The sequence below is a fragment of the Lupinus angustifolius genome, chromosome LG13, assembly GCF_001865875.1.
Source record: "Lupinus angustifolius cultivar Tanjil chromosome LG13, LupAngTanjil_v1.0, whole genome shotgun sequence".
Lineage (NCBI taxonomy): Eukaryota > Viridiplantae > Streptophyta > Magnoliopsida > Fabales > Fabaceae > Lupinus > Lupinus angustifolius.
The window spans coordinates 14987171-15001181 of NC_032021.1; the positions used below are offsets into that span (position 1 = coordinate 14987171).

Below are 14011 nucleotides of genomic sequence, written 5' to 3' on the forward strand. Positions count from 1 at the left end.
AAGATTGTGTCCTAATTTTGTTCATGGTAGAAAACTAAATTATCCATTGTTGTTACTTATTCTACCCTAAGACTAAAGCATGAAAATAAAAATAAAAAAAATTAATGGATAAAAAGAAGAAAAAATTCATCAGAATAACCCAATTTCATAATCAGAAAAGATTATTGATGGTATTGAGCCTAAGATTTATTTCACTCAAGGTTAATGCACAAAAATCTATTCTAACAACTCCAACAACAACCAAAGAGAAACGTTTTACAATTGTTCCTAGAAATTGAGTCCTCACAACAACATACCTAGCCAAAGAAATTAAATAAGATCTTGAATAAAACACAATCAGTGTAGTGCTTCACAAAGAAATCAAAGGAAAGAGAAGGAAAATTTCATAAAACCAATATGTATTTTGAGATTCAACTCCTCACCTTTGTACCCCAAAGAAGTTGATCAGTTATTATAAGATTGCCTTCCACCAGAGTTTCCAGCCCAAGCATCAACAGGTAACTGAGGCATGTTTAAGGGTAGGTTGAAGAATGGAAGCCCTGAAGATGGATCAGGAAAAGAGTTATTAACTCCGCCACTACCACCACCACCGCCACCGCCGCCTCCGGATGATTGTCCTTGTTGCATTTGAAGAGATTCATCATCTTCCAAGGGCAACCTTTCATATGCCACATTAGTGAATGATGAAGCAATGACAATAACTGGACCAGAAGCTATCAAAGGACCAACAACGTTTCCTCCCACAACTTGCCCTTGACCACCACCAAGGAACACGGTCAAACTTGTTGCCCCTGGTGGTGCTGGAGGTGGGAGGAAAGACCCTGCTAAAGAGAGTATCTCGAATCTTCCGTGCAAAGTCACCACCGTGCCTGCGGCAGCTGGCTGCCGCAACGTCACGTTGGTGACTGTGCCACTACCACTAAGGACACATATACCTCTTTGTCTCTTCCTTGCATAAGTAGCCACTGAGTCAAACACATCACATCCATTGCTAACTTCAAGGATGTGTGCCCTAAGGGTATTTGCACTCTCTCTTGTGATGATCACGGGTGGTTTTGGCTTGTTCTTAGAACCGGGAGGCCTTCCTCTTGGTCTACGACCAATAACATCTCCAGAACCTTGATTTGGTGAAACTAGGTCAAGGCCTTCGTTGTTGTCTTGATCTTGATTATCATCGTCTTCAAGGTCTGGGTGTTGAAGATGATGAACAAAGTGTGATGATGAACCTAAGTCTATGCCGGCCATATACACATAAAACTCTAAAGAAGTGCAAACAGAGAAACAAAAATTAATAAATTATAGTAATTAAAATAAGAGAAATTAGAATAGTACTATGAACAATAAATATTATATGAATGAATATTTAAAAGTTATTAATTAGGGAGTACCCAATGATTCAAACCTCAGAAGGAATAGAAAAACAAACAGGATCAATTGAGTATTGCAGACTAAATGGAATGGGATGAGGTTGGAAGGGAAAGAGAGAGATAAAGTGATGCCATTCTCAAAACCAAAAGCATACGAAAGAATAAAATAATCATGGGATTAAACTATGTAAATTCTTTATTAATTTCTTTGTAGACCATCATTTATAATAAACTTTTAAAATCATGGGGTTAAGGGAAAATGTTGTGTCTATTTCTTTGAAGGTTGTGTGGTGTGTATATGAGTGTTTGTGATAGAGAAAGAGAGAGGTAGGTTAGATGATTCTTTAGGAAACCTAGGTCACCTTTTGATAAAGAGAACACATAAAATATATAAAGCCTTAGCTAATAAGTAATTCTTGCACATGGTGAACAAATACTTTACAAAATAAGTAATGGTCTTTCTTTATTATGGTCGTATCAATTAACATAAACACGCACTTTAATTGCCAGACATGTTGACCCAAGGGTTTACAATTGTTAAAACAAGTTAGAAATAGAATAATCATTTTTTCATATTATTTGTTGTCTCACATATGTCATATTCGTTTTTCTTGTTTATATAATAAGCAAGTGACATTGATTATTAATGCAACCCAATTTTAAATGTGACAGAATCTATGGGAATTTTAAATGCAAGCTAGATGTAATTGAGAAATCTAAAATTTGTGAATAATAGATTCAAATGTCTAGTGGACTTAATTATAAACCTAATAAAATTTTAGGTTAAGATGTAGTGTTTAGTTAAGTTATTATGGTTCTTCTTTGACTCATTAGTTAGTTGGAGATCTATGACGCTTTTGGGTTCCCCAATCTTAACAAGTAACATCAGATGTGATGGTTCGACTATTGTGGAGGATGATTCTTTGTGGATCTATGTGTGAGATCCTTTGTATTGAAAGTCTTCATATTTGTCGAAGTAAGGCGGCCGATTCCAATAGAGATGATGGATAATGACAATATAAATACGAAGAATGGTATCTTTATAAGACTTTTAAATTACCATCATTCACCAATATGGAAATTATCAACCACATATAACTAGTTCTATAATTTTTTAACAATCTCTAGCTCAAATATGAGTCCTCCATATATGGTCACTCCTCCTCAAGCGAAAATCTTTTCAATATGTGGTTGTAGTACCTCTATAGCTCATTGATTACATATCTCTTGTTAATTTTTTCGGTTGTTTTAGACTTTGGATATTTGGAAGTTAAACTAGTTTTCTACTAATTTGAATGGAGTTGGGAAAACACATTAGTAAAGCTCATTTAGCGTTTATATTTATGTTCTCAAGACTTAAATCCAAGACTTTATGAAATGTCAAACACATTAGTTGTTAATTGAACCAATAATATTGGTAAGTTCTGATATAATTTAATGACAAAATTGGATGTTAAATAATCCATGTATCATTATCACAGCATGAAATATGCTATAACTTGAACTTTAAAAAATTGCATGATGTTGGAATCAATTTATGATAGTCTTATGAGGTATTTCAAGAGGTCATGACTCCAAGAAGAGCTCTTCTTATTTTTTTTTATATTCTCTTTTGTTAGGGTTAAAAGTTAAAACAATATTTACATATAAACCTCATTTGCCCTAGATAGATGCCTTGTCATTGGTTTTCGTTCACCAGCTGGCATAAAACCTAGAAACAAAGACAAAACACTGTACAACTTCACATGTATCTTATAATATTTAAATGTAGTAATTGTGTGTAGTCATGGTTACCATAATTTAAGTTACTTGTATTTGAAATTTAAAAGATATGAGCCATCAAATCCAACACAAATTAGATAGGATATTGATATGGGTATTCGGATTTATGTCTAAAATATAAGATACAAGAACATAACACTAAATGAATAAGTAAATATTTATGTACAATATCAAAAATAGAATTAAATATGAATTTGGAGAAATATTTAAAGTCAGCATTAATATTTTTATATTTTGACATAATGATGAGTCTTACAAAAATATTAAGACGTATCACTTTACAATGTAATTATTTTATTCTTTTACAAAAAAATTACAAAACATATGACAATTTTTCATTTTTAATCCGCCTAAAACATTTCTCTCCCTTCTTGATCATTGTCATTGAAAATAGCATGTACGTTAGGTTCATCAACTTAGTAACATCAAAATCAATTGATCTAAACTTGCCTCATGTTATATCACACATTATAGTTTTCTCTAGTTCAAATGTTATACATTAATAAAGTTTTCCTACAAAAAAATTTAAAAATGAGTCAAATGTCGAATAGATGTCCAAACCAATTTATAGTGTCTGATAAATATAAGCTAGATGTAGGAGATTTTTATCTAAGTGTTGGAGTCTAAGGGATGTCAAAGATGCGTCTATGAAGGACACGAAACACCTCTATTGAAAGAGGTGTTATTCTTTGTTTGGAATCCGAAATACAGAGAGCTTCATGAGGTCGGCAACCTCCTTTTTATCTTGCAAGATAGGAACTATTCTTTTTGTGTATTTGGGGATCCCGGTGGGGTCAAATTCGAGGAGTTTTTCTACGTGGAAGAGTGTTGTAGATGCAGTGGCTAGGAGACTCGCTCCTTGGAAGCGGAAGCACATTTCCTTTGGAGGTAAAGTCATTCTTCTCAACTCAGTTTTGTCAAATTTACCTATTTATCTCCTTTATCTTTATAAGGCTCCTAAGAAGGTTATTCATAACCTTACTACCCTTCAAAGGAAGATTTTATGGGGAAATAAAAGAGGTAATAGAGGCATCTATTTGGTGAAATGGTCAGAGGTCCGCAAACCGAAGAAGCAAGGCGGGTTGGGAGTTAAAGACTTAACAAAGTTTAATGAGGCATTATTAGGGAAGTGGAAGTGGAGAAGATTGACTGAGCCAGAGTCGTCGAGGGTTAGAGTGGTGGATTCAAAGTATGGTCCAGACATGAGTAGTTCAGAATCAGATTTGGCCTCGAGGTGGTGGAGAGATATGGGTAAGATTGGTTTGTTGAATGGTGACAATGCTGGGTGGTTGGACTCTCATGTGTGGAAGGAAATTGATGATGGTGGTTCGACGTTATTTTGGCATGATACTTGGTTCGGAAATCAATGCTTGAAAGACATGTTTCCAAGACTTTTTTACTTGCAAAGAATAGACAAGCTTTAGTAGCGAATTATAGTGTTTGGATAAATGAGTCTTGGAGTTGGCGCATTTCTTGGAGAAGACGTCTGTTTTCTTGGGAGGAAGACTCGGTCGATCAGTTATACGAGTTGATAATCCATCACAGTTGTAGGTGAGGTAATTCTGATAGATGGAGGTGGGGCCTAAATGCTCGGGGGTTTATACAGTCAAATCAGCATACATGGCGCAATTAGAGTATGGCACATCTGCTAGGGACGATCTTCTTAACAGGTGCTGGATTAGTTGTGCTCCGATGAAGGTGTGCTGCTTTGTTTGGAAAACGATGAGAGGGAGCTTGGCTACTAAGGACGAGCTTCAAAGAAGGCATATTATGGATGGACTGGAGTTGAATTGTGTTTTTTGCTTGGAGCACATAGAGTCAACTAATCGTCTTCTTCTAGCTTGTTCGTTTACATCTTCATTGTGGAAAGGATTTTACTCTTGGTTACAGATTCCAATTCTTCTACCTAATTCTATTTCAGATCTGTTGGTGATGCATGATTCTTTTTATAGAGTTCCAAAAGGTAGAAATTGTTGGAGAATGCTTTGGTTTGTTGTGGTATGGTCGATCTGGCTCATGAGAAATGATGTAATCTTCTCGGCTAAAGAGGTTAGTTTTACCGAGGTGATGGATTTGATTCAGATTTGATCTTGGACTTGGTTTTGTTCCACAAATGGTCCTTTTGTTTATGACTTTGCACAGTGGTGCATAAACTCTAGGTCTTGTATATCTCATATCAACAATGTTGTTTGATTGTGTTCGTTTTTATTTGTATTTGGGTTGGCACCACTTGTGTCTGATTATTGAATATTTTCGCCTATAAAAAAAAAGTGATATTACAGGTTTGGCAAACTTTGTGACAACATTGCAATGGCATTTTCCAGCAGTAAAAGCAATCACTCTCACAAAACAAATTAAAATACTAATATGTACTAGGTACAATCCCAATATGTTGACCATTTAAACGGTTAAGATGCATGCTTGAGAGATGCAGAAAAATTAAGATGTTAAAAACGTAAAAAGTCAAAGCAAAAATAAATAAAGGCCCTTGAATGCAGCCAACTGTTTAAAGATCATCTTCACACCACAAATTTGCAAATAAGATGTAGGAGATGATCGGGATCCAATATTTTGTGTAGGTACATTAGCCTTACTGCTTAGGGGGTCCTTATTAAAAGTATGAGTATTGAAATTGCTTCAAAAAGAAGAAACTGAAAATCGTCCAAAAATAGCAAAACCACGAAAAGTCGAATTTGTTTGAATTAGGGCTCGTAATAAATAGAATTAATTCGGTATTCGTTCAAACATTTATTATTTAGCTCGACAAACTTGGTTCATGAACCAAATGAGCCGAATTTGAGCTGGAGATTAAGCTCATTAAATAAACGAGCCGAACTTGAGGTGGATACAGTTTTACTTATTAGATTCATAAACTAGTTTGATATATATATATATATAAACTAATTTTTAAGTTCATTGTTATTATGTGTATATAATCAAGGTTATATATACATATAAAACCTTGTATTGTATTTTTTTAAAATGAATCAATTATTTAAGTTGTCCAAATGAACCAATTCGAGCTGAACTGAACAATTCATAAACTTTAATCGAGACGAACTTGGGGTAAAAAATAACATGTATCGAACTCGAGTCGAGTTTCGATCTGAGCAAACCCTTATTGAGCTGAACCGAGTTGAGCTCTGGTTCGACTCAGCTTGGCTCTTTTCTAGCCCTAGTTTGGATGATGTTTGTCTTGTTTTTTATAAAACTAATTGGTTTAGTTCACTTTTTTGTTCCAATTCCAGAAACCAAACCAATTTAGATCAAGCCAATACTATTTGCATATATGCAAAAAAAAATGAATATTGTTTGAGTTTTGAGGCCAATTAATATTGCAATTGATAATTCAAAATGTACATTTTTCATACTCTCTAATTGTTATAAGTATTAATACTTATTAGTTAATATTTATTATTAAAATTATGCTAGTGTGTTACTAGTGCTATTTTGATGTTATTTTATTGTTCTTGTTATTTTTATATTTTTGACATTTTTATTTTTAGTACTTATGGATATTAATTAATGACGAAATAAATGTTTGTGTGTATTAAATTTTATATCTAGAGTCCTGGAGTAGATTTATTGATTTTTATGTAAATTTGATGTTTTGAAAATATTTAAAATTATTGTTTTGAAAGACATGTTTTATGTGAATTTGACACTCTAGAAGTGTGTTAGACTTGTTATTTTTATTAAAATAATCAAACCAAACCAGACGGAAACCATATAATTTTTTGACTGGATCAAATTTCATGTAAATCAACCAAACAGATTCAGTATGCATATTATTTATGCCTATGAATCAAATGATTTATACTTAAAAGTCGATCCAAACTGATTACGAGCACCATTGACTAAAAGAAAATAGTGTAGAATTTTTTTTCATAATAATTAATATGCTATCATATTTAAATGGTAGCAAAATAACTAATAAGTCGTTGGTCTAATGGTATAAAGTAGGGGTGTTCGCGCTTCGTTTGGATCGGTTTTTAGGCAAAAACTCATCTGATCCAAACACGTAATTAACATGCGGTCTGGTTCGATCTGCTTATATCAAGATGTTTGATCCAATCTGATCAAAATATTATATGCAGTTTCAATTTAGTTTGGATTGTTTTTTATAAAATATTGAAATTGTACATACATTCAAAACTCATAAAAATGCCTAAATATTAAGCATAAAACAACAAAAATAGTGTTCAACAACATTTAAAAAGTGTGAAGCAACAATATAAATAAACAGCAACATAAAACAACAATAAACAGTAAGATAAAAACAACAAAAAATGACAACAACAAGATAACAATAACAACAATATGAGCACGTGGAACATAATTTTAACAATTAGAAAGTGTGTTGCCGACAATTAATAAAATAATACTTCTACAACAATAAAATGATAATAATGCACCTAATCAGAGTCATCATTGAAATTATCTTCATTTGATTGTGGGATTAGTTCAAGTTCTAAAAAGTGTATAAATATAATCAATATGATTTAAAAAATAGCAAAATATATGTGTTATAGAATATAACAAATAAAATATAGACACAATTTTGGAGTTAAGACTTAAGATTAAGTTTTGAAGACACTTAAAAGTGTTTTGCACTTAAACTTTATATATTATTTCGGCCTGGTATGATTTGGTCTGGATCCAAGATGTGAAACCACAAACTGGACCAGACTGATAGGTCTTTAAAAAATAAACCCAACACAATTCAAACACATTTGATTTTTGCGTTTTGATCTATTTCGGATCGATTTTCGATTTTACTTTTGGACTGATCTAGATTTGAAAACCCCTAGTATAAGGTTCTGCTAGATCATTATGATGATCAAAAGGTCAAGGGTTATATTCCTAGGAGTGATACTTGTTACTAGGAGCAGTTACACAATAAAAAAAAATTAGTTCTTTACCCATAAAGTAAGAGAATATTCTTAGAAGTAAAAATTTAATATGTTTTGCTGAACATCACAATTGGGGGAAATTTTCTTCAAAAGCTCAAAGAAGAAGAGAATGAGTAAATGATGGATAAGAGAAAAGAAAAAAATGAATGAGATGAAAATTTTGTGTGGAACAAAAATACTAGTAGCAACTTAATACAATTTACGACTATAAATCCTCGAATCATAAGTTTGAGTTGCTCCAAAATCCATTTTGGAGAAATAAAATACTTCATTGGATACTGAATTCAATAGCGATCACATCTCATAAATAAGGTGTTACAAGGAGGCTATAATTAATGTTGAAATAGGAAAACCTACGTGAAAAAATATGTAATTTGATGAAAATACAAATATAAAAAAAATCTTCTCTATTGTTTGGTTGCATGATAAAGAACGAAGGAAAGAAAAATAATGGTGGGACCTATGTCATTACTTCTCTCCAACATTAGGAGCAACTCAATTGGAGAAAATTATTGACAAATTTTTTAGTTGCTAACCCCTGTACATTTAAAAAATTAGTATTTTGTGTTAGTTACATTTATAAATAAATGTTGTTAATTTCCTTAAATTCAAAGAAAACATACCAAACATATGCATATCAATGTCATTATTAGTAGAGAATAAAATATATCTTCATTCGATGAGATAACTTATTATCTCATCTGCGCTAGTAAAATTATGACATATGTATTTTTTGTTTAGTTATAGAAATATATTTAGAGAAAATGATTAAATATGACACATGTCATTATTTTAGTGCTTGAAGGAGATTACTTATCTCCTTATATCATGAGATATTTTATTATCTTATTAATAACCAAAAGGTGTTAGTCTAGTGGTGTAAAATATCACTAGATCACCAGAAATACTAAAAGATCAAATGTTCAATTCATGTAAGAGACACTTATTGGTAGAGGCAATCGCGCACCCTGAAACTGATTAGTTCATTAGTCATATGGTGATGACATACTCTTGGTAGTACAAAAAATGTCATTATTAATATTAATTATATTATTTTCTCTACTTTCTTTTCATTTTATATCGTACCAAATAACTAAAAAATCACCTCATTTTCTATCAATTTTCTCCTCTCATCATTTATATTCTCAATTTTTCTTTCCTTAATTCTTCTTTACCAAGCACAAACACAATGTTAATATTTGAAGGGGAATTTTTAGATATTAAAATTGGAGAGAAATACTAATACGACGAAGTCCCCTAAGAGTAGCGTTTCCAATGTCAGATAAAGCATACCAAGTTGTGGATATGTCCTCCACACAATGATACCAATTCCATTCCCTAAGTTTGTTTATTTTCCCAGAGATTTGCAACAACTATCTCAGTAAATTAAATGAAAACTCTTCTTCTCAGATGAAGGAGGATCCATCCTCCAAAAACATTGGGACTTTAGCCATCTCCAACTGATAAAGGTTGTTCTCTTTTGTGGCCAATAATGGTAAGGAAATGCAAAATCTAAAAACTTTGTAGTTTAGGAATTTAATATTTATGCATCATAATTGTAAAGATTTATACATAATCAGTATATTATCCATTATTCAGTTATATTTTGTTGAGAATGAATAATGATTAAATATCAACAATAAATTATATAATAATAATGTATAAAACTATTACACTATCATTGCCTACATTTTTTCTCGTATTTTAATAGGTTGTGAATACTTCAAATTTGTGATAAATTTGTTTTATCAGTTAGAATTAAGTAGGGATGAGCATGTGCCGCATTGGGTCGAGTAAAACTTATCCATTACCCAACCATAAATGTTGATTAGGTCACTTTTTGAACTTGGACCTGACCCTGCACCCAAGCTAATCTGACCCTAATTGTTAATCAAGACAACCTTTGAACTCGGATCTATAGACTCTATTAAATATAATGCATACTTCATTTAGATAAACTTTTCTCAATATTATTATTATTATGTATATGAAATTTGACATATGAAATGATATATATATATTATTAATCATATACATATGAAAAAATTAGAGAATTAATGATATTTTCGACAAAAGAAATGACATTAATATGTACATAATTAAAAAGAGACACATACAAACATGATGAATGATAACCATGTGACGGGTTCGGGTCATCCTTGTCCCCTACTCGGCCCTAAATATTGTCTAGGTTTAATTTTTAAAATCAAATTTGACCCTAGATCCAATGAGACTCAGCCTTTTTCAGGCATCGGACCAAGCTGAGTGAGCGGGTAGGATCGAATCCTGCTCACCCAGAGAATTAACACTTCCAATATACAAGATAAAAGCACAGACATTATTGTATGTTATAGACAGTCATATGGAGTCATTAATACATAGGCTGTAAGCCTGTAAGAATTTCTTACATTACCTTACGCTACCTAAAAAGTCAACATTTGGAAACATAAAAACCAAAGATATTCATCTAATAAAAAACAACAGAAACTTCTGAAAGCTTTTAATTGGTGGTTGTCCTGAATCAGCAAAGGCCTTTTCTAGGGATCGTTCCCAAATATCATTTGTTTCTATGTAGATGTTATAAATTTCCACCTGGGACAGTTCAACTAAAGGTGCATACTAAGGAAATGAAGTGTTTATTAAGAGTGCTTACAAGGTGAATTGCCAACTGTGAATCTGATTAAACTTGGCAGTGGAAAAGCACAGCTATTTCCGGCCATTTCAAATAGTTCAAAGCTATGCCAAAATTGATGTTTCTGAACCCAGAGAATTCATGAAAGCATAACCCATTGAACATGATCATCTGTAATGACACCAATATACCTAAATTTTATTAAAAGATACAACTGCAGCATGAATGTTGAGCTTAAAATAACCTTGCAGAGGTTTCAAAGAAACAAGGATATCAGGGATTAACAAATTTGGTTCTTAGTTTGGCTAAAAGCAAAGTAGGTAATTTAGCTTTCTGATAGAATATTTTTGGTTGTTGCTCTATTCAGGCCAAGAAGAACATTCTTACTGCACAACTGAATGCTTTAATGTACTCCAATTTCAATCAATTGAAGGCAATACTAATGTCTCGCTTCAGATTCATTTCAAAAACTGATAAACTTCCCTCATAAAATCAAGGTTTTGTGAGTGTTCTTCAAACACTCTGTTAGGCAGTTTAGGGTCAGGTACTTTAGTCACATTCCCCCGACTCATTGATCACACAAAATCGTTTATATTAAGAGTGCAGGATTCACTCTAATAAAATCTTATTATATAATCCAATATAAAAATCCAGGCCAGCTCTGTCCAAAACAAAGCAGTATATGAGACAACCTAATAACTTGAGAGAAAGAACCAACTTATAAGGCAACAAATCAAGCTGAAAATAAACTCGTTGTGTTACTTTGAGGTTGACAGACTAAAAAAAAATCATCCATCCTCTCCCCATATTTTCAATCAACATGAAGAAAAACTTTTCTCGCCATGTGAGGTCATGGATCAAACAATACAATTGTGTTCTATAATAAACCATATCTTTAGAAAGTCCATTTGAATCTAAGTCCTTCCTAATGATTTCACTTATAGTTTTTTCTTGATCTCCTCCATATATCTCTAGTTATTGGGCTATCCCATCTAATCTATATTGGGTTGGGCCTTCTAAAGGTCCGTTTGCAAGTTGAGTTTTGAAGAGGATGGAAAGGAAAAGCTTCAGATCCATGAAATACACTTATGAGATGACTCTGAAGCCTTCATTCCCCTACAAAACTCAACTCACAAATGGACCCTAATAGTCTTCTCCTCACATTGGTAAACCACCTAAGTAGAGATAAAGCCAACTAGGAAAAAATAAGATGGTATGTTCTGTGAATGATCATAATTCCGTATGTCAATCAAAGAAATATTCAACCCATTTTACAACTAAATCTAGAAGCCAACATACTACATTGTTAAGTGGAAAACTTGTAGGGCAAAGTTTATAATATCATTTCCATTATTTAAACACATAGCATGACATCCAGATGACACCCTCTCTCACATTTGCATACAAAATACCACTTCTTTCTACTTTGAAAGATGAGATTCCTCCATACCCACCCAGCTTGTTTTATCATAAGGTGTATATAGGCACAAGACTAGGATATGATTCGACACAAACAGGGAGATATAGCAAGTGTTAATCCAAATCCAGAAAACGACACGAGCACAACGACTATTGTGAAGTCTTCATGCTTCTAAGATACTAGGTGTCATAACCACTAGCACATCGGCCCAATACATGAGGCTCTCACCTAGTGGGATACGCAGCATTACCTCGCAAGCGAAAAAGTTGTTTTCAGGATTTGAAACCATAACCTCCAAGTCACAGGCAAGCAACGTAACTATTGTATTGTGTTGTCACCCTCTCTAACTAACCACTACCACATAAAAGATAAAAAATAAATAAAATAAAAAGAAACATTTTTCCTTAAACGATGATTATTTATCTTTTTTTTTTCATATTAAGTCAAAATCAAGCTATCCATAGTTCTCTCCTTATTCAATCCCCAATGTCTAAATAGCATGTCCACCGTCATCAAACTAAGACACAAGTTATATCTCATCCTTGCATAGTTACAAAACTAAAACCCCCCAAATTGCAACCAAATTTCAACAGATAATAAAATCAATATCAATTTCTCACCCAATTTCCACAATCAACAAAATCAAACTAAGTATCACAGACATAAATTACCAACAAATAACTCATACACCAGTCTTGATAATCTTCCTCCTCGCCAAAAACCTCGCAATCGGCGGCGTCAGCGCAAGCGTAATCGGAACCCTAACCGGAAACAGTGCCTTGTTACATAACACAGCAAGTGTGAAAGCACCGCCAGCAGTAGCCGCCAGCTGAGCTGTCCGGTCCTTTGGCGCCGGTGATTCCGCCGTGACGGCGGCGGCGGCGGGATCAGCGGATAAATCGTTGATGCTGTCTTTGTCGGAGGAAGTGGCAATATGAAACTTTTCGAGTATGGCTTGAACGTCGACGTTGTTTTTGATAGCGACGTAAAGGCCGGTGATGGAAGCGGCGGAGATAGAGACGTGAACACCAATTGCTACTTTACCGTATTTTTTGATGAGCTCACGGAATCTACTACCAGCCATTGTTAAGGGAAACAGAAAGAATTGGAAATCGGTGTGGTTTTTGTGATGAGTTGCGAGAATTTAGGGTTTTGTCTCAGATGAGGAGAGGTTTTGGGGTTTGGTGGAAGAAACTTGGACATTCGTTTGAATAAGGTGATTTTTTTTAGTGTCTTCCTACTTTCTTTCTTTTTTTGTGCAATGAATTAATCATTTTTGGGATGTGTAGTTGTCATTCGTAATAAGTGTCATTTTCAGGAATTGAATATCTTACTTGTTTGATTATCTTAAGGATCTAGCAGAGCCTTAAATCACTAGACCAATATTTTGTTGGTTAATAAGGTGATTATTTAATTTTTTTTGGTTTCCCACAAATATCATTACACCGGACGCAATCTTATCCGAGTCGGGAACATCCACATGTATGTAGAGCTAACTCTCTCAGCATGTACTTTTTCAATCCACAAGTGATTATTTAGTTTGATAAACTTAAACAAGTTAAATTATAGTTAAGAATTGAGTTTGTTAAATAAACGAGACAAATTTGAAAATATATATACACACATGAGAGTGATTCAAGTAAGAACAATTTTCATTTAAAAATGAGAAAAAATATATGGATTGACGATATAAGAATTTGATATATCATCAGTGAATCATTCATCATTTATATTTAATGATTATTAACTCTTCAACAAAGTAATATAAATGAATGGTGAATGATTTACTGAATGTGTATAAATTTTTACATTGATAATGTATAGATATTACTCTCCTTATAAATTATGAGAAAAATAATTAGTATCATACAACCATACTTACATAATAAAGATTAAA

The 14011-nt window shown here is 33.0% G+C and overlaps 2 protein-coding genes across 2 annotated transcripts; both read right to left on the reverse strand.

Moving 5' to 3' along the window:
- LOC109363396 (AT-hook motif nuclear-localized protein 23-like) lies at window positions 314–1666 on the reverse strand. Its single transcript, XM_019609646.1, has 2 exons — window positions 1404–1666; window positions 314–1261 (listed from the first exon to the last, which is right to left on the reverse strand). Exon 2 carries the CDS (start codon window positions 1243–1245, stop codon window positions 445–447), a length of 801 nt encoding a protein of 266 aa, XP_019465191.1. The 5' UTR covers window positions 1246–1261; window positions 1404–1666; the 3' UTR covers window positions 314–444.
- LOC109363289 lies at window positions 12553–13309 on the reverse strand. The gene has a single exon (XM_019609502.1). It carries the CDS (start codon window positions 13196–13198, stop codon window positions 12797–12799), a length of 402 nt encoding a protein of 133 aa, XP_019465047.1. The 5' UTR covers window positions 13199–13309; the 3' UTR covers window positions 12553–12796.

What these genes read in the sequence shown, in the direction of transcription:
- LOC109363396 (XM_019609646.1), bottom strand. Translation starts at nt 1,245, where the DNA reads ATGGCCGGCATAGACTTAGGTTCATCATCACACTTTGTTCATCATCTT.
- LOC109363289 (XM_019609502.1), bottom strand. Translation starts at nt 13,198, where the DNA reads ATGGCTGGTAGTAGATTCCGTGAGCTCATCAAAAAATACGGTAAAGTA.